This window comes from Cetorhinus maximus, chromosome 6 (assembly GCF_964194155.1).
Source record: "Cetorhinus maximus chromosome 6, sCetMax3.hap1.1, whole genome shotgun sequence".
Lineage (NCBI taxonomy): Eukaryota > Metazoa > Chordata > Chondrichthyes > Lamniformes > Cetorhinidae > Cetorhinus > Cetorhinus maximus.
This window is the reverse complement of record NC_135884.1, coordinates 90310847-90337301: the sequence shown is the minus strand read 5'-3', so window position 1 is coordinate 90337301 and position 26455 is coordinate 90310847. Positions and strand designations below refer to the sequence as shown.

Genomic DNA, 26455 nt, shown 5'->3' with positions numbered 1-26455 from the left:
TGACTATTCTATTAACCCATTACACTATAGTGCAGACCTCAACTGAGCATCTCACAGCTCCATTTGCAATCTATTCCTACAATGATAAGCATTATTACAGGTATATCACTATATGGAGGAGGAGCAGCCAGTGAGTTGCATAAGGTAATGCCTGGTGAAGCACTGGGCACAAGAAAAGAGGAACAAGTACAGGTGAATTTGAAGACCCAACTAAATACAGTACTTCATCAATTTCACTGCTATCCAGTAGTCTTTCCTCAAAGCTCTCTAACCATGGTCAGGGTGTGCTCAGCACAGTAATAGTAGGAGTCGATACAAATGATGGAAGTGTCTCTCAAGGCAATGTTGCATCCATTGTGCCCATTCATCTTTTTCACATATCTGTAATCACTTTCAAAGCATACAAACCCAAGCAGTTATCAAAACATTTCTCAGGGTATCTTTGAGGTGGCATCTACTGAACAAACACAAGTAGATACTGAGGTAAAAACAGAAAGTGCTGGAAATACTCAGTAGGCTGGATTTTATGTCCTGATGGGTGTGTTTTGGCATGTGGGGGCATATAAAATACAAGGGGTAGCAAGCCCACCACCTTCCTGCCCACCCCTGATCCGTTCCCCATAATACAGTGGGAGGGCGGGCACCAAAATTGGCAGCCCACCCGCCACTTTTAAATAAATAATTAACAACCAATTGAGCTTGTGACCAAGCCAACTGAACTGCATTTCATGCTGCCCACACTGTAAAATAGTTGGTGTTGGCAAGTAAGTTGTAAATGGGTAGAATGCTTTTGAAAAAAACTTTGTAAATGTGGGGGGGCACAGCATTCAGGGGGTCCCCTTTAAGCATCAGTTACTCTGTCCCAAGATGTTGCCCTGTCTTTGTACCTCCCTACCTGGCCTCCAAAACCCGCCACCCTCCCTTGCCCCCTCCCCACCCCTCTGCAGACTGCCCGATCCCTCCCCTGGCTCCAGCATCCATCTTCTCTTCTTTATGGGGATGCCTGCAGTCCCAGCAGCAGCCACCACTCATTTCTGGTGCTGCTGGTACTGCGAGAGATGATGGCTAATCAGATTAGGTGCAGCTCTCAAGGGTGGGATTTCCTCCAATTGAGGGGCGCAAGTCCCACTTTGTGTTATCGCTGTGAGGCGGGCTATTTTTGGGTCCGTTGGCTGCTGGCTGAGCTTGCAATGGGGCGGGGGGGGTTAGGTAAGGCGAGCGATACAGCCCCTCCCGCCTTTTAAATTCCACCAGCAGGTCTGTCAGCACCTGCCAAGAGAAACAGAGTTAACATTTCAAGTTGAATATGGCCCTTATTTGGAACTGTCATGAAGCTATTAATGTATAATATTATTGGAAAATATTTTTCTTTTAAAATAGAGGTTTAGTCTGTGGGTGTCTTAATTGGATTAAAGCCAGCTAGTCTGGGTGCTTTGATGTGTACTAGTTTTGATATGTAAGAGAGATAGCGTGCATTTGCATTTTTTGAATAGAGCATTCAAGAAATGATGTGAAAACTGACACCTATCTAGCAGATATCAAGCAATATGTTTATATTACTAATAAAATTGGTACTATGAAATGGGTTTTATTGTTAGAAGAGGCTAGTGATACAATGAGAATTTACATTCAATGGGCGGTGGTAAGTATAACTTCAGCAGTTTTCAGGCGTGCAGAGCAGAGACAATGTGAGATCAAAAGCCAGCTCTAACTGACTCCACAAGAACCAAAGTGAAAAGAACCCCATTTTGAATTTGTAAGGTGAAAATGCTTTATCTGATGTCTGGTTAAGTCTGTGGATTGCTGTTGCCTTAATGGAGATTAGATTGGGAATTTGTTAACAGTTATGATAGTAGTAATTTGTAGCCATGTGTATATATATTTTAGCCTGTGTAAATTAATAAAATGTTTCACTTAGTTTAGTATAAAACCTCGAGAACTGGTGGTCTGATTCCTGAATTTAGAGTCGCATCTCAAACATAACATTTAAAATTATAGGTTATGATAGTTGTTTAAAGTTTCCCTCTGGGATTTTTAAATAACTCAGCTGCACCAACTGCATCGGTCATAACAAGTGGGGCTCTTGACGGGATAAATTATATTTCTAATTCCTTGATTGGTTAGGAATTGGTGAATCTTCAGGTTAGGCACTTGAGAGGCACTTTGAATTCAGAAGTTGGTGAGGTGTTTTAGAAGTGGTGAGACTGCAAGATGGCTTTGGCAATTGCTAAGACTTGTCTGGGAGTAGAAGAGGTAACTCTGATTGAGTTGGAGAAAATAACCAAAAGTAAGCTAACAGAGTTGGCAGATAAGTTAAAATTGGGGTTACCTGTGGGGGCTAGGAAATCAGATATAGTTAAAAGTATAGCACAGCATCTACAGTTGGAAGTGAAACCTGACACTGGTGAGTCACAGCTGGTGGTAGTGAGACTTCAGTTACAAATGAAGACACTTGAATTTGAACAAGCAAAGGAACTGAAAAATCTTGAATTAGAAGCGAGGGAATTAAAAATTGCGAAGATGGAGAAGGAGGAAAGAGAAAAAGAGAGAGAGAGAGAGAGACAATTCCAAATGAAAATGTTGGCAGTTAGAAAAGAGATATCAGTGGTGAGGAAGGATTTATCTCTAGAGTAGAACCCAGTGTGGATATGGTTAAATTTGTACAAGCTCTTCCAAAGTTTGAGGAAAAAGATATTGAAGCATTCTTTATTTCATTTGAGAAGCTAGCTAAACAGGTGAAATGGCCACAGGAAAACTGGGCGTTATTATTACAGTCTAAGTTGTTAGGTAGGGCACATGAGGTATATGCTTCGCTTTCAGAAGAAATGTCAGTGAATTATGATGTGGTGAAAAAGGCTATTTTGAGTGCATATGAGTTGGTTCCTGAAACATACAGGCAGAAGTTTAGGAATATGCGAAAACAGCCTGGGCAAACTTATGTTGAGCCTGAAAGAGTAAAACAAAGTAATTTTGACTGGTGGATATGGGCGTTAAAAATAGAGACAACCTATGCAGCTCTTAGGGAAGTCATTCTTTTGGAAGAATTTAAAGATTCAAACCCTTCGGTAGTGAGAACTCATGTGGAGGAACACAGGGTTGATTCTGTAAGACAAGCAGCAGAGATAGTTAATGATTATGAGTTAGTTCATAGAGCTAAACCTTTTTTTCATCACCCTTTCAAATTGGAAAAGGATAAAAAGTGGGAAGGTGAAAGAAAGGCCGGTGGTCAGGGAAGAGAAGGAGTAACTGGAAGTTCCCAGGAAGTTTTTTCTCAGAATAAGAAAGAAGGTGCTAAAGGTAGAAGTGACATTTGAAAATTGAGGTGTTTTCATTGTAAGAAAGTGGGGCACACGAAGTCAGTGCGTTGGAGATTGCAGGAAAAATTTGTAGAAATTATTGGGGTACAGAAAAGCTCTGGAAATAAAAGTACAGTGGGTTCTGAGGTTCAGGCACAGGAGAAACCAGTGGTTTGTGTACAGGTGAAACAGGGAGAATCAGTAAAAGGTAAAAGGGATTGTGTTCACAGTTTACTCAAGAGAATTCTGGGGAGCAGGTTGCAGAAATGTTTAGAGATTTTGTATGTGAAGGGAAAGTCTTTCCAGGTGGAGTAGGTAAAGATGTTAAAATTTTAAGAGGCACAGGGGCTAATCAATCCTTAATGTTGTGGGATAGTGATATTTGTTGTTCAAAGGGAGTGTCGCAGGAGAAGGTAATAATAAATGGTGTTCATGGAGATGCTAAACCTATTCCATTGTGGAATGTAAATTTAAAGAGCGAATGGAAGGATGGTAAAGTTATAGTTGGAGTGGTCGAAAAATTGCCCATTGCAGCGGTTCAATTTATTCTGGGTAATGATATAGCTGAATCACAAATGTGGGTGATGCCTATGGTAGTTGAGCAGCCTATAGAAGTGTTTTCAACAGAGGTGTTACAGAAGGAACATCCTGGGTTGTTTCCTGATTGTGTCATAACGAGATCAAAGGCTCATCGGGAAGAACAAGATAAACAGGATGAACAGGCAGTTCAAAGGCAAGAAGGTGTTGAAATCCAATTAGCTGGCACTGTATTTGATAACATTGTTCAGGAGGAAGGAATGCAAGGCAGTTCGGCTGAAATGTTTAACTCAAAGAAGTTAGTGGAGTTACAGAAAAATGATTTACAATTAACACAGTTATATCAGAAAGCTTATTCAGAAACTAAAGCAACATGTATTCCAGTATGTTATTATCTTCAAGGTGATATTTTAATGAGAAAATGGCGGTCGGATCATGTCTCAGCAAATGAAAGCTGGAGGGAGGTGCATCAGATTGTTATCCCATTAGGGTATAGGAATGAGATTCTGAGGATTGCTCATGAAATTCCAATGGGGGGACATTTAGGAATTAGGAAAACACAGTAAAAGATACAGAGGTTTTTTTTGGCCAGGATTGCATAGATACTGCCAAACCTAGAGCCCCCTGGTTGTCTAAAGGAATACAGGGGAAGATCAAAAAGAAAGAGAAAGCGTATGATAGGCACAAAGAACTAAGCACTGCAGATAGCCTAGATGAATATAAGAAGTGCAGGGACGAAGTAAAAAAGGAAATAAGGAAATCAAAGAGAGGGCATGAAAAAAGATTAGCAAGTAAAGTTAAAGATAACCCAAAGATGTTTTACCAATACATTAATGCTAAAAGGTTAGTTAAGGAAAAAGTGGGACCTATCAGAGATGAAGATGGAAATTTGTGTGTAGATGCAGAGGCTGTGGGAAGGGGTTTGAATGAATATTTTGTCTGTGTTTACAAAGGAAAGGGAGGATGTAGATATAGTAGTCTAGGAGGAACACTGCAAGATATTGGACGGGATAGTCATAAAGAGAGAGGAAGTACTCGAAGGGTTGAAATCCTTGAAAGTTGATAAGTCACCAGGGCCAGATGGATTGTTTCCGTGGCTGCTGAAGGAAGTCAGGGAGGAGATAGCAGATGCTCTGAGGATGATTTTCTAATCTTCACTAGATACAGGGGAGGTACCGGAGGACTGGAGAAATGCAAACGTAGTTCCATTGTTTAAAAAGGGATCAAAGGAAATGCCAAACAATTATAGGCCAGTTAGCCTTACATCGGTGGTGGGAAAATTAGTAGAATCAATCCTGAGAGATAGGATTAACTGTCATGTGGAAAGGCATGGACTAGTCAGGGATGGTCAGCATGGATTTGTTAAAGGAAGGTCTGGCCTCACAAATTTGATTGAATTCTTTGAGGAAGTGACAAGAAGGGTTGATGAAGGTAGTGCAGTGGATGTTGTGTACATGGATTTTAGCAAGATATTTGACAAGGTCCCACATGGCAGATTGGTTAGGAAAGTAAAAGCCCACGGGATTCAGGGTAATGTGGCAAACTGGGTAAAAAGTTGGCTTTGTAACAGGAAACAGAGGGTAATGGTCGATGGATGCCCTTGCGAAAGGAATGTTGTCTCAAGTGGTGTTTCACAGGGCTCGGTGTTGGGACCCTTGCTGTTTGTGTTATGTATTAACGATTTGGACGTGAACGTTGGGGACACGATTGGGAAATTTGCAGATGACATAAAGATTGGCCGAGTAGTGAATAGTGTAGAGATAGCCATAATCTCCAAAACGATATAAATGGGTTGGTGGAGTGGGCGGTAAAGTGGCAGATGGATTTTAACATAGAGAAGTGTGGGGTCATACATTTAGGGAGGTCAAACAGTTAAGGGATTACACAATAAATGGGAATATACTAAGAGGGGTAGATGAAGTGAGAGATCTTGGCGTACAAGTACACAGGTCCCTGAAGGCAGCAGTCCAAGTAGACAAGGTTGTAAAGAAGGCATATGGAATGCTCTCCTTCATTGGCAGAGGTATAGAATATATAAGTAAGGATATAATGTAGGATTTGTATAAAACACTGGTGAGGCCACAACTGTGCTATTGTGTTCAGTTCTGGTCACCACATTATAATAAGGACGTAATAGCTCTGGAGGGAGTGCAGAGGAGGTTTACAAAAATGTTACCAGGGTTAGAAAAGTGTAGCTACGAGGAGAGATTGGATAGGTTGGGGTTATTTTCCTTAGAACAAAGAAGGCTGAGAGGTGACTTGATTGAGGTGTACAAAATTATGAGGGGAATAGATAGAGTGGACAGGATAAAATTGTTTCCCTTGGTGGAAAATTCTAGAACCAGGGCACATAGATTCAAGATAAGTGGCAGAAGGTGTAGGGGGGACATGAGGAAGAACTTTTTTACGCAGAGGGTAGTGGGTGTCTGGAGTTTGCTGCCCAAGTTGGTGGTAGAGGCAGAAACTCTAAACTCTTTTAAAAAGTACCTGGATCTGCACCTTAAGTGCTGTAAGATACAGGGCTATGGGCGGGTGCAGGAAGGTGGGATTAGAAAAGGCACCTGGGTGTCCTCGGGCTGGCATGGACAAAATGGGCTGAATGGCCTCCTTTTGTGCTGTAACCTTTCTACGGTTCTATGGATGTAGTCAAATTCTGTAGTACCTGTCATCCATGTTAAATAACAGGAAAACCACAAGCAGTGATTAAGCTGGCGCCTCTAATCCCAATACCAGTATTTGAAGAACCTTTTACCAGGGTCATGATTGAGTGTGTAGGACCCCTCCCTAAGACTAAAAGTGGAAATCAGTATTTATTGACAATAATAGATGTGTCTACCTGGCTTCCTGAAGCAATACCTTGAAGAAATATTATAACTAAGAAGATTGTGGCGGAGTTAATTAAAGTTTTCACATGATATGGTTTACCTAAGGAAATACAGTCAGATCAGGGGTCAAATTTCATGTCACAGCTGTTTAAGGAAGTCATGAACAGTTTGGGGATAAAACAATTTAAGTCAACAGCTTATCATCCAGAGTCACAAGGAGCTTTGGAAAGATGGCATCAAACTTTAAAAACCATGATAAGAGCATACTGTCATGATTATGCACAGGATTGGGATACAGGAATTCCATTTTTGTTATTTGCTACTAGAGATGCTCCTAATGCATCAACTGGTTTTAGCCCTTTTGAACTAGTTTATGGTCATGAGGCAAGGGGACCACTGAAATTGATTCATGAGGAAATTGGTGGGTCAAAATTCAAAAAATACTCTCCTGGGTTACGTATCAACTTTCAGGGAAAGATTGAATAGAGCACGTGAGCTCATCAGGGAACATTTAAAGATATCACAGCAAGTGATGAAAGTGAAAGCAGATAAGAGTGCTAAAATTTGCAGTTTTGCTTCTGGGGAGAAAGTACTAGCGGAATAATATTTCGGCACAGACTAGAAGGGCCGAATGGCCTGTTTTCTGTGCTGTAGTGTTCTATGGTTCTAACTAGTTGATTCATTAAATGCAAGATTTAGTGGGCCTTACAGGATTGAAAAGAAATTGAGTGAAGTAAATTATTTAATAAATACTCCAGATAGAAGAAAGAAGCAGAGGGTGTGTCATGTAAAGATGCTTAAAAAGTACTTTGACAGGGAAGAGGAACAAAAAGAGGTATTAGTGATTGTTGATGATGAGTAAGAGGTAGAAGTGCAGGACTCTGAAACTGATTTTCCTCTAATCAAATTGCATAATGAGGGGGTGCTTGAAAATTTAAATGAAATATTGAATTACCTTCCAAGCAAGTGTCAAAGTGATTTGGAAAAGATATTGGTGTCACACAAACCTATTTGTGGAAGTAAGTTGGGAAAGACACATTTAGCTTTACATGATGTATGTATAGGAATATAATCTTCAATAAGGCAACAATCTGATAGATTAAATCCGACAAAGTTATCACAAGTACAAAAGGAATTGATTTCATGCTTCAAAATGATATCATTGAGTCTAGCTGCAATAATTTGAATTTGCCTATTGTACTGGTACCGAAGCTGGATGGAACACAAAGACTATCGAAAGGTGAATGTGGTGACAAAAGTGGATTCATATCCCATACCACAGTTGGAGGATTGCATTGAGAAAGTGGGACAATCGAAATTTATCACAAAGATTGACTTGCAAGAAGGATATTGGCAGGTACCGTTGTCAGACAGGGCAAAGGGATATCAGCTTTCGTAATGCCAAGTGGACAAAAAGTGGTAAAGTCATGCCATTTGGCATGAAGAATGCACCTGCAACATTTCAAAGACTGACAAACAAAGTAATTGTGGGTCTAAGCAATTGTGCGGTTTATATTGATGATCTAATCATTTTTAGTCAGACGTGGGAGGAGTATTTACAGCATCTGGAAGAATTATTTACTTGACTACAAGAAGCTAATTTGATGAACTTGGCTAAAAGTGAATTTGCTAAAGTGCAAGTTACGTATCTAGGCCATACCATTGGACACGGCATGGTGGTGCGAAAGTCAAGCCTATCGTGGATTTCCCAGTGCCTATAACAAAATGAGAAGTTTTGAGAATTCTGGGCATGAGTGGGTTTTACTGGAAATTTGTACCAAATTTTAGCCAAGTGGTTGCTCCACTGACTGAACTATTAAAAAAGAACAAGAAGTGTCAATGGTCACTGGAGTGTCAGAAGTAATTCGATAGTTTGAAAACTATTAACTATGACACCAGTATTGACAGTACCCAATTATGCCAGCAATTCTAGTTGGCTGTTGACACAAGCGATATAAGCATTGGGGCTGTACTGTTACAAGAAGATGACACTGGAATTGAAAAACCTATAGGGTATTTTTCACGGAAGCTGAATGTACAACAGAGAAGATATTCAACGATCGAAAAAGAGACTTTGAGTTTGGTGTTAGCATTGCAGCATTTTGAAATTTATGTTGCAAACAATTCATCAGAAACAATTATTTATACAGACCATAATCCTTTGAAGTTTTTGGACAAATTTCAAGACAAAAGTGCAAGGCTTTTCAGATGGAGTCTATTATTACAACCATTTAATCTACATATTATACATATTGCTGGAAGAGAAAATCTGTTCGCAGCTGCATTATCAAGAGTTTGAAGCTTAAAAGAAAATGGGACATTTAAAGAAAAATCCTGGGCACTGAACTGGAGTGATTTCTGTTGATACCAAGGACTTGTGTATATATGTATTGTTATGTTAATGCGTGCATCTGGTAATGTAATAGTGTAATAAGTATAGGAGATAGTGTGAGATGGGTTATTAAAATGAAGCCGTCTTTTAGAATTATGACGGTTCATTTTCCGATAAGGAGGGGGATGTCATGAAGCTATTAATGTATAATATTATTGGAAAATATTTTTCCTTTAGAATAAAGGTTTTGTCTGTGGGTGTGTCTTAATTGGATTAAAGCCAGATAGTCTGGGTGCTTTGATGTGTACTAATTTTGATATGTAAGTGAGATAATGTGCATTTGCATTTTTTGAATAGAGCATTCAAGAAGTGGAGTGAAAACTGATACCTATCTATCAGATACCAAGCAATATGTTTATATTACTAATAAAATTGGTACTATGAAAGGGGTTTTATTGTTAGAAGAGGCTAGTGATACAATGAGAATTTACATTCAGTGGGCGGTGGTAGGTATAACTTCAGCAGTTTTCGGGTATGCAGAGCAGAGGTGATGTGAGATCAAAAGGCAGCTGTAAGCCTCCAACTGATTCCACAAGAACCAAAGTGAAAAGAATCTCATTTTGAATTCGTAAGGTGAAAATGCTTTATCTGGTGTCTGGTTAAGCCTTTGGGTTGCTGTTGCCTTAATGGAGATTAGTTTGGGAATTTATTAACAGTTGTGATAGTAGTAATTTGTAGACACGTGCATATATATTTTACCCTGTGTAAATTAATAAAATGTTTCATTTAGTTTAATGTAAAACCTCGAGAACTGGTAGTCTGATTCCTGAATTTAGAGTTGCATCTCAAACATAACACTTAAAATTATAGGTTATGATAGTTGTTAAAGTTTCCCTCTTGGATTTTTAAATAACTCAGCTGTACCAACTGCATCGGTCATAGCAGGAACTGAAGGGAGGTAGAAATGTGATGCATTTAACTCATTTGAAAGGGGGTGGAGGGGGCAGGAAGAACAAAGGGGAATATCTGGGACAGGGTAGAGGGTGAGGGAGATTATAAAACAAAGGTGTCATGGAACAAAAGACAAAGGGAGTAGGTTATTGTCTACCTTGCAGAGGCTGAGCACCAGTACTTCTTTCTACCACCCTGGGCCATGACCCCACGATCTAACATCAAACTATTGTTTTCAGAACTGCCATTGCTCTCACCTCCTCTGGAGATCTTGCCTCCGTAGCTTCCCACTTCACCCCCAAACAGCGTGCTTCTATCTCCTTCCCAAAATCCAAAAGCAGGACTGTCCTGATCGACTCATTGTTTCAGCCTGCTCTTGCCCGACTGAATTTATTTTTTCCTACCTTGGCTTTATTTTTTTGCCCAGTCTCTTCCTACCTACATCCATGACTCTTCAGATGGACTACGTAATTTCAACAATTTCCACCTTCCTAACCACCTCCTCTTCACTATGGACATCCAATCCTTCTACACCTCCAACCTGACCAGGTTCTCTGCTTCTTCCTGAACAGAGGCCCAAACAGTCCCCATCCACCACCACCCTCCTCCGCCTGGCTGAACTTGTTCTCTCATTGAACAATTTCTCCTTTAACTTGTCTCACTTCCTTCAAATAAAAAGTGTTGCTATGGGTACTCACATGGGTCTTAGTTATGCCTGTCTTTTTGTGGGGAATGCAGATCATTCCTTGTTCTAGTCCTACACAGGCTCACATCTCCCAACTCTTTTTTGGGTACATCAGTGACTTAATCAGCACCGCTTCCTGCTCTGGCCCAGAACTGGAAAAAATTCATTAATCCTGCTTTCAACTTCCACCCTTCACTCACCTTCACTTGGTCCATCTCCGACACTTCCCTTCCCTTCCTCAACTTCTCTGTCTCCATTTCTGCAGATAGGCTGTGTACTAATATTCATTATAAGTTTGACGACTCCCACACCTACCTTGACCACACTTCCTCACACCTTGCCTCCTGTAAGAATTCCATTCCATTTTCCCAGCTTCTCCATCTCTGTTGCATTTATTTTGACGATCGACTGAGGATTCTCCTCCACTGTGGTTGACAGGGCCCTCCTCCGTGTCTGACCCATTGCCCACACCTCTGCTCTCACCCCTTCCCTTCCCTCCCAGAACTGTGATAGGGTTCCCCTTGTCCTCACTTTCCACGCTGCCAGCCTCCACATTCAATGGTCATTCTCCATCATTTCTGCCATCTTCAGGCACATCTTCCCCTCCCCTCCAAGCATTCTGAAGGGACTGTTCCCTCTGCGACACCCTAGTCAACTTCTCTATCACCCCCAACACCTTGTCCCTTTCTCACAGTACTTTTCTATGCAATCGAAGGAGGTGTAACACCTGCACTTTAACCTCCTCTCTCCTCACCATTCAAGGCCCCAAACCCTCCTTCAGGTGAAGCTTGTATTTCTTTCAATTTAGTCTACTGTATTTGCTGCTCACCATGTGGTCCCCACTACATTGAGAAGAACAAAAGCTAACTGGGTGACTGCTTTATGGAACACCGCCACTCAGTCCGCAAGCATGACCCTGACCTTCCAGTTGTTTGCCATTTTAATTCACCGCCATGCTTTCATACTCATTTTTCTGTCCTCGGCCTGCTGCAATGTTCCAGTGAAGCCCAACACAAGCTCGAGGAACAGCCTCACCTTCCAATTAGGCGCTTTATAGCTTTCTGGACTCAACACAGAGTTCAACAACTTTAGAGCATGAACTCTGTCCTCCATTTTAATAATTTTTTTTCCGAGTGCCAGTCTGTATCTTGCTTTCGTGTTTTTGCTTTCAGGTAGAGCTGTTCATTATTCTGCCATTAACACTCACTTTGGACCAATGTTTTATTTCTTTACTACAACCATTACCACTTCCTTTGTCTTTTGTTCCACAACATTTTTGTTATTTTATCTCTCCTGCCCTTTGCCCTATCCAAGACCTTCCCTTTTGTTCTTCCTCCCTCTCCTCCTTTCAACAGCATAAAATTTCTACCTGCCTTCAGCTCTGAAGAAGTCATATTCAACTCAAAACATTAACACTGTTTCTCTTTTTACAATGCTGCCAGACTTGCTGAATACCTCCAGTACTTTCTGTTTTTATTTCAGATTTCCAGCATCCACAGTATTTTGCTTTTATTTTAGATACCAAGACTATCACGCAAAGGCACACATTGACACAAAGCAGCTACACACCTCCATTTGATGAAACATTTATGAGCACGATTAGAAAGCAGAACAGACACCGAACACTTTCTCTAAGGGGTAGCACCGCAGCCAAATACACTGAACAAACCCACATCACACAGCATTGGGTTGAGTGATGTGCAAATGAGTCATGATGATTGTTTTGTTATGATGCAGGTTAGAGTAGTTAGAGAGAAATAATTCGATATTCATGAGTCATGATGTATTCCTGGGACCAACAAAGGTCATGTTTTATTTGGCAAGGTAATGGGCATATGTGGAGTTGACTGTTGTACATTGGAAGTATTAAGGCACTTAGGTAACTGCTTGAACTATAAAATGCTGCCTCATAAATTTTGATAACTGGGTTGAGCTGTGACAGGGTGAGTCCTCTGTTTCACATTCATGACTGTCTTCTTCCATTGTTTGCTGCTGCCTTTCTTCTGCTTGTTCTGTGGCACAAAGCATACACAACTGATTCCTGTAGCCATAGATCAGGATAACTATAAAGTGATGGCCTTGGAGATCTTGCCCAGCTGCACAATAATACTCTTTCAGAGCTGTCCAGGCCTCTGAATCATTGTTTCAAGATGGCCGTGGTATGCTTAACTAAAATTCCAGAGGAAGGGTACATCGGATTGGATGTTTAAATGTAGGAGATTTAGGACAGAGAGCAAAAGAAGTGCATTTACCTAGAAAGTTGTAGGGCACTGAAATGTACACTGAAGTCAGTGATCAAAACAGAGACCATGTTAACATTTAGAGATAGATTAGATGGGCGGTTGAAGGGAAGAGAATTAAGGGTTTAGAGGATTAGAACTGCTTCTGTCAAGGATAAATATCAACATGGACTGTTTGGGATGAATGGTTTCTTTCTGTGTTATGGTCCTTCAGGTTTTGCCCTTGTTATACAGTGGTTCCTTAAAACATAGCTGCAGTGGCAATCCTTGGTAACCAACAAGCAGTCCTATTGTCTTCGTGGTCCTTCAAATAATGTTGGCCCCATTGATTGTCATAAGATCAAGAAATCATGGAACTGTCAGGATAATAAGCATTCATGTGCATAATTCTATTCCTGTAGTCACAGACTGGGTGGATAATCATAAAGTAATGGCCTTTTCCGTTGATGAATGATATAATATTTGGGATGAGTAATAGGGGATGACCACATTTACAGTAAATTACGCCTTGCACTCTAGAAAATCCTGCCAAATGGCAGAAGTGAAGGGATCTTTTCCACTGCAGCTTGCTTTCCAAAGGGAAAATTATGAATTCACTGACCCTGGCAAATTAATGTATCCATGAACTTCATGATGCAAGGCTGTACTGAATGAGATGTGACAAAGATCTCCTTCAATGACTTTGTATGAGCCAGCCACATAAACTTCAAAGAAGCTGTAAACTTCACAGCCACTACCAGCCCCATTACTTTCTATAGAGTGGTCCTAACTTTACTTGCAACAATGTGCATAGTTCTGCTATATCCTCCTTGGGGGTGCAGGTACTTTCAGACACGTTCAGACATTTGCACACTAATGTGGGCATTGTAAGAAAAATTTCCAATGGGTCATCTAAAATGCAAACACATCTGTCTGGCATGCTTTGCCTGATTCACCTCTTTTGTCAGGCACTGTCATTTTGTTTGGGGTCTTGAGAAGGCCATCTTAGGCGCTCGCCAGAAGCAGAGAGAAGCTTCATTTCAGTATTCAGATTGAGATCCTATAAAACGATCCCAATGCCAATTTTACACAAAATAGCCAAAAGAACATGCAGTGCTGGACCTGCCCAGTAGTACTGAGTGGTACAAACTGGATTAAGTTCAAACATTTCAAATGGGCAGACACCTGTGCATACTTCTATCATTAGAATATATTGTGGAAAAAAAAACTTGTTTGACCTACAGATTTTTTTGAGTTGAACAGCACTGCATTTTTACAAGAATTTTGCTTCAAGGCCTCCAGAAAACCCAGGGAGGTACTGGATATTGAATAATTTGGGAGCCTTCTTGCCCAATCCATTCTCGTTGGAGGAAGAGGAGCAGCAGCAGCAGTTGGTGGGGGATCCTCAGGGAGATGTCATTGGGGATATTACAAATTCGCAAAGGAGGAGTGCTGCTCACAGGTGTCCTTTAACTGCCCACAGAGTCTATAGGCCTAGTCACCTACCTACAGTTTACAGAGGTTGTACCTCACCAGAGTGGCCTTAGTCTATTGGATGCCAACTCTCTATATTATAACACCCTGAATTGTCTGATGCTCAGAGATAGGTCATTTCCCATACACTAGGCTTATTATGACCCAAGGTTTTTGCAAATAAGGATTCTTCCCCATATTGTGGCTGAAGTATTCAGGCACACAGCCCTTATTTGGAATGGGTGCTTTAGGGAAAACCTGCTCCATAAAGGATTCTTTTTTGCCAGGAGGATGATGCTTTGATTCAAATTGAGCCATTCCTCTGTCTCCACTTCTCTTCTTTTGCCTAAAGTGATTATTATACCTCAATGTACTTATTGTAGGAAAAATTAACGGCACAACACAAGCAGCCAGTTGATCTTTTTTTTACTGCTGATCCTAAATATTCCAGTCAGCCACTCATGTGGCATACCCATTGTGTCACACATGTTCCACTGAAATATTTAAATGAGTAGACCTCACATTCACATGCAAGATCAGCTTAGTCACATGAAGGTGCCTGAAGAATGGTTGTCCCAGTGGCATTGCGCAGAGATTAAATTATCATTCACAATGAGTTATCAAGCTGAGCTATGGTGGTGAGATAAAAAGTGGATTGTGTAATTAAGTGCATGCATATGGGCAGAAGGTAAAATTGAAGGGAGATTCCCAACAGATTGCCTTTGTGTCACCTACAGTATAGCATGCACAAAAGCCTGCGAGTTGGTCACCCACCCACTCTCTCTGTCACAGCTGGAACACAATGCAGGGAGGCTTGTAAAAGAGAAAGAGAAGTGTCTACATTTGTTGGTCTAGAATAGTGCATTCTGCTTCTCACCATTTCTAACAGTCGTCTCAGAAGGAAACGTATCCGTATTTTTGCGGATCTTGGGAAATTCATCTGGTAACAGAGTGTTGGTGCAAACAAAAAATAGTAAAGATCTAAAAAGAAGATTCACAAGAAATTACATTTCATTGACTAACGATAACAATTAAAGTTACACTAAAGTTAAATTTAGCTTTCCTTCATAATTGCCCCTATGAATACTATAGCACTGAATGAAAAATTCGGAAACATACACTTAATACTGAGTTCACACTGTGATATTAGCATATGAACCCACCAATTTTCTAATAAGTTTCTTTGTTTGCTACTTTAATAAAGGTGTTAACTCAAATGCTAATATGACAAAATGCAATTTCAGCCTATAAAGAGCATAAACATAGATACATAGAAAATAGGAGCAGGAGTAGGCCATTTGGCCCGTCGCACCTGCTCCGCCATTCATTATGATCATGGCTGATCATCCAACTCAATAGCCTACTCCCACTTTCTCCCCATATCCTTTGATCCCTTTCACACCAAGAACTATATCTAACTCCTTCTTAAAAACATACAATGTTTTGGCCTCAACTACTTTCTGTGGTAGCGAATTCCACAGGCTCACCACTCTCTGGGTGAAGAAATTTCTCCTTATCTCGGTCCTAAATGGTCTACCTGACTGTGACCCCTGATTCTGGACTCCCCCATCATCGGGAACATCCTGCCTGCATCTACCCTGTCTAGTCCTGTTAGAATTTTATAGGTTCCTATGAGATCCCCCCTCATTCTTCTGAACTGCAGCGAATATAATCCTAACCGACTCAATCTCTCCTCATATGTCAGTCCCGCCATCCCAGGAATCAGTCTGGTAAACCTTCGCTGCACTCCCTCCATAGCAAGAACATCCTTCCTCAGATAAGGAGACCAAAACTGCACACAATATTCCAGGTGTGGTCTCACCAAGGCACTGTATAATTGCAGCAAGGCATCCCTGCTCCTCCACTCGAATCCTCTGGCTATGAAGGCCAACATACCATTTGCCTTCTTTACCACCTGCTGCACCTGGTGTACGAGGACACCCAGGTCTTGTTGTACATTCTCCTCTCTCAATTTATAGCCATTCAGATAGTAATCTGCCTTCCTGTTTTTGCTACCAAAGTGGATAACCTCACATTTATCCACATTATACTGTATCTGCCATGCATTTGCCCACTCACTCAGCTTGTCTAAATCACACTGAAGCATCTCTGCATCCTCCTCACAGCTCACCCTCCCACCCAGCTTTGTGTCATCTGCGCACCCAGCTTTGTGTCATAAAAAGTAAATGTCCCTACAGTTGAAAGTACAAAAGTAAAATGCTGAAAAGGGCCAAACTGCTAGAAAAACAATATTAAATGTTATGCAAATACCTTCCTAAAGTGAGTTACTGATCTCACATGCACAACCATGAGGAAGAATTGAATGGATTTCCCACAAAGAGGGAGGATCAGAGAAAGTGCATTTTGGGCAACATTCTTTAATGTCTTTGTGGCTGGCTATACAGTGGCATGACCAATAGTGTAGAAGCAAATTAGCTGCACACTTTCTTAGCTGAGAATGATGTTTAGCAGAAGAAAAGTGGATGAAGAATTAAATAGGTGAGGCACTACAGCAGGGAGTCACTAGGTACTTGGATCAAAAACTGCTGCAAATGAATATTTCTCCTAAAACTCTTTGCTGTTTTTCCTGGCATAGGATAATGCTGGAGGTGAGAAAACAATTAAACCAAAAGAACTGCTGTTTTTGACATTAGATGACATGGTTTAATGCTGTTCCTGTGCAGTTGAGATTCTAAGTGTGCAAAACACATTGATTGTAGCACTATAACCTGAGCAGTCACTCTGACAACAACTACCAGAACATCCATAGCCAACTGCTGAGGAAGCTTTGAGATCTGCCTTAAATTGTCTACAAGCAACTAAGTGGTATTTCTATCTAAGGAAGGAATGGGGGTAGAACCTAACTCAATTGAGCTGACCATTTATGTGCAAATGTCACCCTGTATGACTAGAGATAGCCTTAGGAATCTGTGTGTTCCTTTATAATTGTTCCTTGACCCATTTCTACTTGTAATTATCCAATTCTTGGAAAGAAAGACTTGCATTTATATTAGTATCCTCAAGCCAGCTGGAAGTCTCAAAGTACTCCAATGAAGTACTTTAATGTAATGAAAGTCACCATAATCCTAGAGGACAATAGGCTGCTTTCTCATTAGAGAGAGACAACTAGTGGTGAGCTTAACCTGAGGGTCACCATATCTCAGACATGGGGCAAGGTTGAGAAGGCATGCCCTTCATGGATGACCTCAGCTGGTATGGGAATTGAACCCACACTGTTAGCATCACTCTCCATCACAAACCAGCCATCCAGCCTACTGAGCTAACCAACTTTAAAAGAATAAGTCACTGTTGTAATGTAGGAACCACCGCAGCCAATTTGCGCATGGCAAACTCCCGCAAAAAACAATGTTGTAATTATCAGTTAATCTGTTTTTCTGATGTTGATTGAGGGATTAATATTGGCCAGGACACCAGGCATAACTCCCCTGCTCTTCTTTGAAATAGCACCATGGGATCTGGGAGCGCAATGGGAGCTTCAGCTCAACATCTCAATCTGAAGACTGTTCAAAAGGAATATATTCAAGCCTTGCACCTTTACACCTTGGCAAATCAGAGTCCACTTGCCAACCACTCAGCACCCTTTTCTCCTGTAGTATAAATTGTTGTGATGATCATTTGAAATTTGGTATTCTTAATTTATCCTGATGAGTGAAAGACAGGAAGCTTCGGTAACATGTCTCTATTTTCAGCAATATTCAAGTTCTGTACTACCAAAAATGTCAACTTATTTTTAATATCTACTGATTTTGTCACTGCAAATTGATTTTTGCATGCTGAAAGAGAAATGTCACTTCAAAAGCAGATGATGACATTGTTTAGATAGATAATTGAACAAAGGTTATTTTCTAGGTTCATGCTGGTGATAGAATCTCTTAATGTTATTTCTCTGGCTCAGGAGACAGAGCTAAACTAGTTGTGATTGCCACTTTGGGGGTTCTAGTACCAAGGCTGTCACATTGCTTTGCTCTTGCTCTGAGAACAGATGAAATATTTGAAACTTTCATCTGAGGGGAGGGCTCTTTTCCTTTCGAGTCCACTTGTTGGACAGGTCTGTGGCCAGCATTGCCAATTCCATGGATCAGTGTGACAGCATTTACCCAGTCCTTCGTTCTTATTGTGCCTCTGTCTCGGTCACAACTGATTTGGGCTGGTTATGTAGCCAAATTGCTTGATACTCACTTACTAAAGTGAATCTTTGATGGAGAGCTTGAGTCTGGGGTGCGGTCTCATGGTGATCAAAGGAAGCGCTATAAGGACACTCCGAAGAGTGCATTTAGAAGTTTTGATAACGACTTCGTGGCCTGGGAGAAGCTTGCCCAGGATCACTGCATCTGGCATAACCAAATAAAAAACAGTGCAGTTTCCTTCAAAAGCAAGTACATATCAGAGGCAGAGAGAAACTGCAAGCAGAGGAAATATTGAACTCAAATCAACTGCAAGATGCAAAATCAATCAGTTGTAAAAAACGGAGTGATTTCCAAGGTCATTCTTTTAGAAATGTGTCAGCAGAATTGTGTTGAGCATTAACTCATTAAGCCAGCAAGAGGGCATCTAGGTATCATCTGTTTGGCAACAGTCACTCATCAGTCTGCCAACAGTCACTCATCAGTCTGCTTACAGCCTGGGATTGGCGTCAATTTTAAGAGAAATTGTTTAATTCAGGTGACCATAATATCCCAGTCACCATCTGGCTCTTGGGAGAGGGAGATAATTTTCAGCACATGGATTGATAAACTTGGAAAAAGGCAAGGCCTTGTAATGCAGAAAGCCATCAAGATTGAAAACAGTATGATAGAATATGAAGCATCTTAGAATAATAGTGACACCAAGCCTGTATGTTGTCAAAAGAATATTATTTTTAGGGCTTCACTAGATAGTTCTCTGGTGCACAGATAGTTCCCTCCTTGTTAGCTGAAGTCTTCAGCGTGTGGCGTAGGTCAGCAACTTGTCCAAAACTCAGTCATCTGCAGCATCCTGTCCTATTTGCAGCAGAGTCTTTCGACTGGAACCCTACCAAACACTCAAATGATGAACATGGTCATCTTTGCCTTGAAGGATGAATAAAATTGTGCCTCTATACTTCAGCTCATACAGACATGAACTATGATTCTGTGACAGATGCACAACACCTCACGTATAAGCTTACATTACCATTGCTGAATCCAGGTTAGGTATTACCAGGAAAGTTGGTGAAATATTGCACCTTGTATTATTCTTGTACATTTGAGGAGGTGAAAGCTGAAAGTTCTGTAATCAAGTGAAGTCTCCTGTATGAATTATCTGCAACTTCTCACTTTTTACTTGATACGAAGTTGATGACCTACATCACACTATGAAGACTTCAGCTAACAAGGAGGGAAAACTCAATTTGTAGAGTGGCTTCTGGTGCTGTGCACCAGAGAACTATCTAATGAAGCCCTAAAAATAATATTCTTTTGACAACATACAGACTTGGTGTCACTTTATTATTCTAATATGCTTCATATTCTATCATACCATTTTCAATTTTGATGGCTTTCTGCACTACAAGGCCTGGCTTTTCTCTAGGTTTATCAATTCATGTGTTGAAAATGATCTCCCTCTCCCAAGGGTCAGATGGTGACTGGGATATTATGGTCACCTGAATTGAACAATTTCTCTTGAAATTGATGCCAATTCCAGGCTGTAGGCAGACTGATGAGTGACTGTTGCCAAACAGATGACACCTAGATGCCCTCTTGCTGGCTTAGTGAGTTAATGCTCAACACAATTCTGCTGACACATTTCTAAAAGAATGACCTTGGAAATCACTCCGTTTTTTACATCTGATTCATTTTGTATCTTGCAGTTGATTTGAGTTTTTGCAGTAAGGTGAATTTTCTAAAAGTCCTCTCCATATCTGAAAGAATCTAGATTTGACATTGTTAACATTGAGTTGCCTCTCAGGTACAAGCAAGCTATTTTGAGCCCTTCTGCTGATTCTGGGAGATAACATGATTTAAAAAGGTCACAAAACAGGAAAAAGTTGATCAAGAAAACCCTGAGACCACCAGATCCCCTACTTAACTACTGCAGGCTGGATGAACAAACTGCCCATCATACCATGTTACAGGAGGTCATTCAAGTGGGGAATGTGAAAAGGAATATGTTAGTGGTAGAGGACAGTTGATCAGGGGGATGTTGCTCTATGCAGCCACAATTGGGAGTTCCAAAGGTTGTGCTGACTGTCCAGATCAGCTGGAGAAGAGCTTGGAGTAGGAGGGAGAGGATCCAGTTGTTGTGGTCCATGTTGGAACCAATGACATAGTTGGAGCTAGGAATGAGGTTCGACTGAAGGTTTGAAGAGTTAGCATCAATTAAATACAGAAAGTCACAGGTAATAATCTCTGAACTGTTACCCGAGCTACGTGCAAAATGTCATAAGGGCAAACAGATTAGAAGGTTACAGTGGTATGGGAGGCAGGGTTTTCGATTCAAAAGGCAAATTGGGAAAAGCAAGAATTATTTCTTTGGGAAAGGTTCCACTTAAACCAACTGGGACCACTGTCCTAGTGAACTGAATAAATAGATCTCGAAGATAGAGCCTTAATCTAATGAAGGAGGTTGGGAGGATTCAGGAAGGGGTAAATTCAAAGCCATTGAAGGTGTACAGCAGACCAGTGATTTGAGTAAAAAGAAATCAGTGAGTGGAAGGGACAGAGAACTTAACAAAGATAATGCAGCATTAATGACACAGGTGGCATCAAGGAGAAATAGAAAATAATTTAAGCTGTAGGCACTATATTTGAATGTACAAAGAATTCATAACAAAATAATAAACTAACAGCATAGATAGAAACTAATAAGACCTAGTAGTCATTTCGGAGAATGGGTTGCAGAGTAATCAAGGTTGAAAATTAAATATTTCAGGATACTTGACCTTTAGAAAATGTAAGCAAAATGGAAAAGTAGAAGGATATAGAATGGAATAAAGACAGTAGGTTGAAAGGGTTTTAGCTTGGAAAATCAAGTTGTAGAAACAATTGGGGTGGAGCTAAGAAACAAGAGGCAGAAAACAATACTGGGAGTAGTTTATAGGCCCCCTAATGGTTAATGTAATGTCAGGCAGAATATAAATCACGAAATTAGAGACACGTGTAACAAGGACTGTAATTACGGGGGACTTTAATCTTCATATAGACTGGACAAATGAAATTTGGAGTAATAGTTGGGGAATGAATTCATGAAATTCACTCAAGATAATTTTCTAGATCAGTTTCTCAAGGAATCAACCAGGGAACAGACTATTTTAGGCCTAGTTTTCGGCAATGAGACAGTGTTAATTAATAACCTTGTAGCAATGGAGTCTCTGGAGAAGAGGGATCATAATATGATAGAATTTTATACTGAGTTTGAGAGCAATTTAGTTAACTCCAAAACTAGGATCTTAAATCAGAACAAAATAATTTACATCGGTATGAGGGGCAAGTTGGCTAAGGTAGATTGGGAAACTAGTTTAAAAGATGTGATTACAGACAGGCATCAGCAAACTTTTAAAGAATTAATTCACAATGTATAATGATTATACATTCCCACAGGAAAAATGGTCAAACCGTGGCTAACAAAAGAAGTTAAAGATAGCATCAGATTAAAGGAAGAGGCTTATAATGATGCCGAAAAGAATAGTATGGCCGAGAGCTGGAACGATTTTAAAATTCTGTGAAGGAGGGCGAAGAAACTGATAAAGAAAGAGAAAATAAGATACATCAGTAAACTTGCTAGAGACATAAAAACATTTTAAAAGCTTCTATCCATATGTAAAAAGGAAGAGATTTGTGACAGTAAATATGGGTCCCTTAGAAGCAGAGTCAGGAGAAAGTATAATGGGGAATAAGGAAATGGCAGTCATTAATCAAATACTCTGTACCTGTCTTCATCACAGAAGACACAGAAACATTACAGAAGTAATGGGGAACCAAAGTTCCAGTGAAAATGATGCTCTTAAGGTTATTAGTACTATCAGTAAAGAAATATACTGGAAAAATCACAATTGGGCAGAATCAACACAGATTTATGAAAGGGAAATCATGTTTAACAAATCTATTAGAGTTTTTAATGATGATGTAACAAGTAGGGTGAATAAAGGGAACCAGTGAATGTAGTGTATGTAGTGTGAATGTAGATTTTCAAAGAAAAATTGATAAGGTGGCACACAAAAGGTTATTGCAAAAATTAGGGCTCATTAAATTGAGCATATTAGCATGGATTGAGGATTGGTTAAAGGCCCAGAAATAGAAATAAAAAAGTCAGGTTGGTAGGCTGTAAACTAGTGGGATACCACAAGGACCAGTGTTTGGGTCTTAGCTATTTATAGTCTATATTAACGACATAGATGAGGGGATTGACTGTAATGTATCCAAATTTGGTGGGCGAGAGGATTTGGACCTACATGGGAGCACCCTTCCTGAGTTGCTCGGTGGATTTGGAAAAAAGTGTGAGAGTTACATCACAGGAAAGTCGTGAGTTGATTGGTTCTTGAGCAGCTGCTGTTAGGGACTGTGTTTCAACCCCAGTAATTTTGAAAAACGCAAATTTCTAAACCAGCACAGGGAAAGTAAGAATTTATAGGCACAGGAGAGGGAGCTGATTTGTGAGTAAGGGCAATGAATTTCTACTTTCTACTAATCTCCAGTTTATAGTTAATAGTACAAGAGTAAGGTTAAAGTAAGTAAAAGTAATTCAAGCTAAAGTAAATAATGTGATTTAAAAGTTTAAGGTTAAGGTATGGTAGGTCAGCTCAGCCAAGCAGAATGCCAAATCCTGTGGCATGTGGGGAGTCATGGACACTTCTTGTGACCAAGACGATCCTATATGCAGAAAGTGTCACCGGCTGCACAAGCTTGAGCTCCGTGTTTCAGAGCTTGATCAGTGGCTGGAGTCACTGAAGTGCATGCATGAGGCAGAGAACTACGTGGATAGCACATTCAGCGAGGTGGTCACACTGCAAGTTAGGGGCAAGCAGGCAGATAGAGAATGGGTGACCGCCAGGCTGTCCAAGAGAAACATGCAGGTAGTGCAGGAGTCCCCAGAGATCCCGCTCACCAACCGGTTTTCCATTCTGGATATCGGTGAGGGCAATGGATCCTTGGAGGAGTGCAGCAAAAGCTAAGCCCATGGCACCACGGGTGGCCCAGCTATACAGGAGGGGAGGAAGAAGAGCAGTAGGGCAGTACTGATAGGGGATTCTTTAGGTAGGGGAACAGACAGATATTTCTGAGGCAGTCAACGTGACTCTAAGATGGTTTGTTGCCTTCCTGGTGCTGGGCTCAAAGACGTCACAGAACAGCTGCAGGACGTTCTTGTGGGGGAGGGCGGACATTTAGGGGACAGTGATCATTGTATCATAAGGTTTAGGATGACGGTGGAAAATGACATTGGTCAATCCAGAGTAATAATAATCAACTGGCGGACAGCAGACTTCAATGTGTCGGGAACAGAGCTGGACCGGATAGATTGGAACCAAAGGTTGGTGGGAAAAACAGTAGCTGAACAATGGGCTACCTTCAAAGAGGAGATGGTTTGGGCACAGTCAAGGTATGTTCCCTCAAAAAGGAAGGGTAGGGCAAACAAATCCAGAGCTCCCTGGATGACAAAGGAGATAGAGATTAAGTAAAGAAGAAAAAATGTGCTTACGACAGGTGTCAGGTAGCAAATACAATTGAGAACCAAGCTGAAAACAGAAGGTTCAGAAGGGATGTGAAAAAGCAAATACAAGAAGCAAAGAGAGATTATGAAAAAACACTGGCAACTAACATAGAAGGAAATCCCAAAGTATTCTATATGCACATCAATAGTAAAAGGTTGGTAAGAGGAGCAATAGGGCTGATTAGGGACCAAAAAGAGGATTTACGCATAGAGGCAAGAGGCATGGCTGAGGTATTAAATGAATACTTTGCAGATACTGCCCAGTCTATGGTGACAGAGGAGGAAACTCAGTCACTAGAAGGGTTTAAAATTGATAAGGAAGAATTGGATAAGCCGTCAGTACTTAAAGTTGATAAGGCACTGAAACCAGATGAGATGCATCCAAGAATATTGAAGGAAGTGAGAGTGAAAATTGCATAGAAGCTGGCAATAATCCTTCAATATTCCCTTGGGGGTGGGGGGGTGTGTGCTGGAGGACTGGAGAATTGCAAACATTACGCCCTTGTTCAAAAAAGGTTGTAAAGATCTGCCTTGCAATTACAGACCAGTTGGTTTAACTTGGGTGGTGGGAAAACTTCTGGAAACAATTATTCTGGGTAGAATTAATAGTCACATGGAAAAATGTGGATTGATTCGGAAGAATCAGCATGGATTTGTTAAAGGGAAATCTTGTCTGACTAACTTGCTGGTGTTTTTTGAAAAGGTAACAGAGATGGTTGATGAGGGCAAGGCCATTGATGTGGTGTATATGGACTTCCAAAAGGCATTTGATACAGTGCCACACAACAGACTTGTGAGGAAAGTTATAGGTCATGGAATAAAAGGGACAGTAGCAATATGGATACAAAATTTACTGAGGGATAGGAAACAGAGAGTAATGGTTAATGGGTATTTTTTGGGCTGGAAGGTTTTAGTGGAGTTCCCCAGGGGTTGGTATTGGGACCCTTGCTTTTCCTGATATATATAAATGATCTAGATTTTGATGTGCAGGGGACAATTTCAAAGTTTGCGGACGACACAAAACTTGGGAGAATTGTAAACTGTGAGGAGGACAGTGTAAAGCTTCAAAAGGACATTGACACATTGGTGGAGTGGGCATATAGGTAGCAGAAGAAGCTCAATGCGGAGAAGAGTGAGGTGATACAATTTGACTCAAAGAACATGGAGAGACAGTATAAAATAAAGGGTAGTATTCTAAAGGGCATGCAGGAGCAGAGATACCTGGATGTATGTGTACATAAATCATTAAAGGTGGCAGGGCAGGTAGAGAGAGCTGTTTCTAAAGCATACAGTATTCTAGGCTTCATTAATTCGGGCATAGAGTACAAGAGCAGGGAAGTTATGATTAACTTATATAAGACACTGGTTAGACCTCAGCTGGAGTATTGTGTACAGTTCTGGGTGCCACACTATAGGAAGGATGTGAATGCATTGGACAGAGTGCAGAAGAGGTTTACGAGAATGGTTCCAGGGATGAAATACTTCAGTTATGAGGAAAAGTTGGAGAAGTTGGGACTGTTTTCCTTGGAGAGGAGAAGGCAAAGAGGAGACTTGATAGAAGTTTTCAAAATCATGAGGAGTCTGAAGAGAGTAGATAGGGAAAAACTGTTTCCACTTGTAAATGGATTGGGAACCAGAGGGCACAGTTTTAAAGTGTTTTGCAAAAGAAGCAAATGCGAGGTGAAAAAAAACTTTTTCACACAGGGAGTAGTTAGGGTTTGGAATCCACTGCTTGGAAGTGTGGTGGAGGCAGGTTCAATGGAGGGATTCAAGAGGGTATTGGATGATTATTTAAATAGAAACAATGTGCAGGGTTACGGAGAAAAGGCAGGGGATTGGCACTATGTTAAAATGCTCAGAGAGCCTGTGCAGATGCGATAGGCCGAATGGTCTTTTTCTACACTGTAACAACTCTGTGATTCTGTGATATGATACAAAGTGGGAAAGTAAGCTGCGAGGAGGACGCAAAAAAGATGCAAGAGAATTTAAATAGGTTAAAGGAATGGGCAAGAACATGGCAGATGGAATATCATGTGAAGTTCTCTAAGTTGATAAGGAAAATAGAAAAGTGGAATATTTTTTCATTGTCGAGAGGCTGGGAAATGTTGATATGCAGAGGCAGTTGTGTGTCCTTGTACAGGAATCACAGAAAGTTAACATGCAGGTATAGCAAACAATTAGGAAAGCAAATGGTTTGTTTTTTTTGCAATCGTTCATGCGGTGTGGGCATCGTTGGCTAGGCCAGCATTTATTGCCCATCCTTAATTGCCCTTGAGATAGTGGTGGTGAACTGCCTTCTTGAACCGCTGCAATCCATATGGTGTAGGTACACCCACAGAGCTATAAAGGAGGGAGTTCCAGGATTTTGACCAGTGACAGTGTAGGAACAGCAATGTATGTCCAAGTCAGGATGGTGAGTGGCTTGGAGGGGAACTTCCAGGTGTAGGCATTTA

General features: G+C 40.8%; 1 protein-coding gene across 1 annotated transcript in view; it reads right to left on the bottom strand.

The window, feature by feature from the left end:
* Positions 1 to 26455, bottom strand: part of LOC144681421 (diacylglycerol O-acyltransferase 1-like) — a 227821-nt gene that overhangs the window by 70504 nt on the left and 130862 nt on the right. Inside the window, exon 2 of the mRNA XM_078543013.1 lies at positions 15196 to 15299. Coding sequence (XP_078399139.1) covers positions 15196 to 15299 — 104 coding nt within the window. The remainder of the gene's footprint in view (positions 1 to 15195; positions 15300 to 26455) is intronic.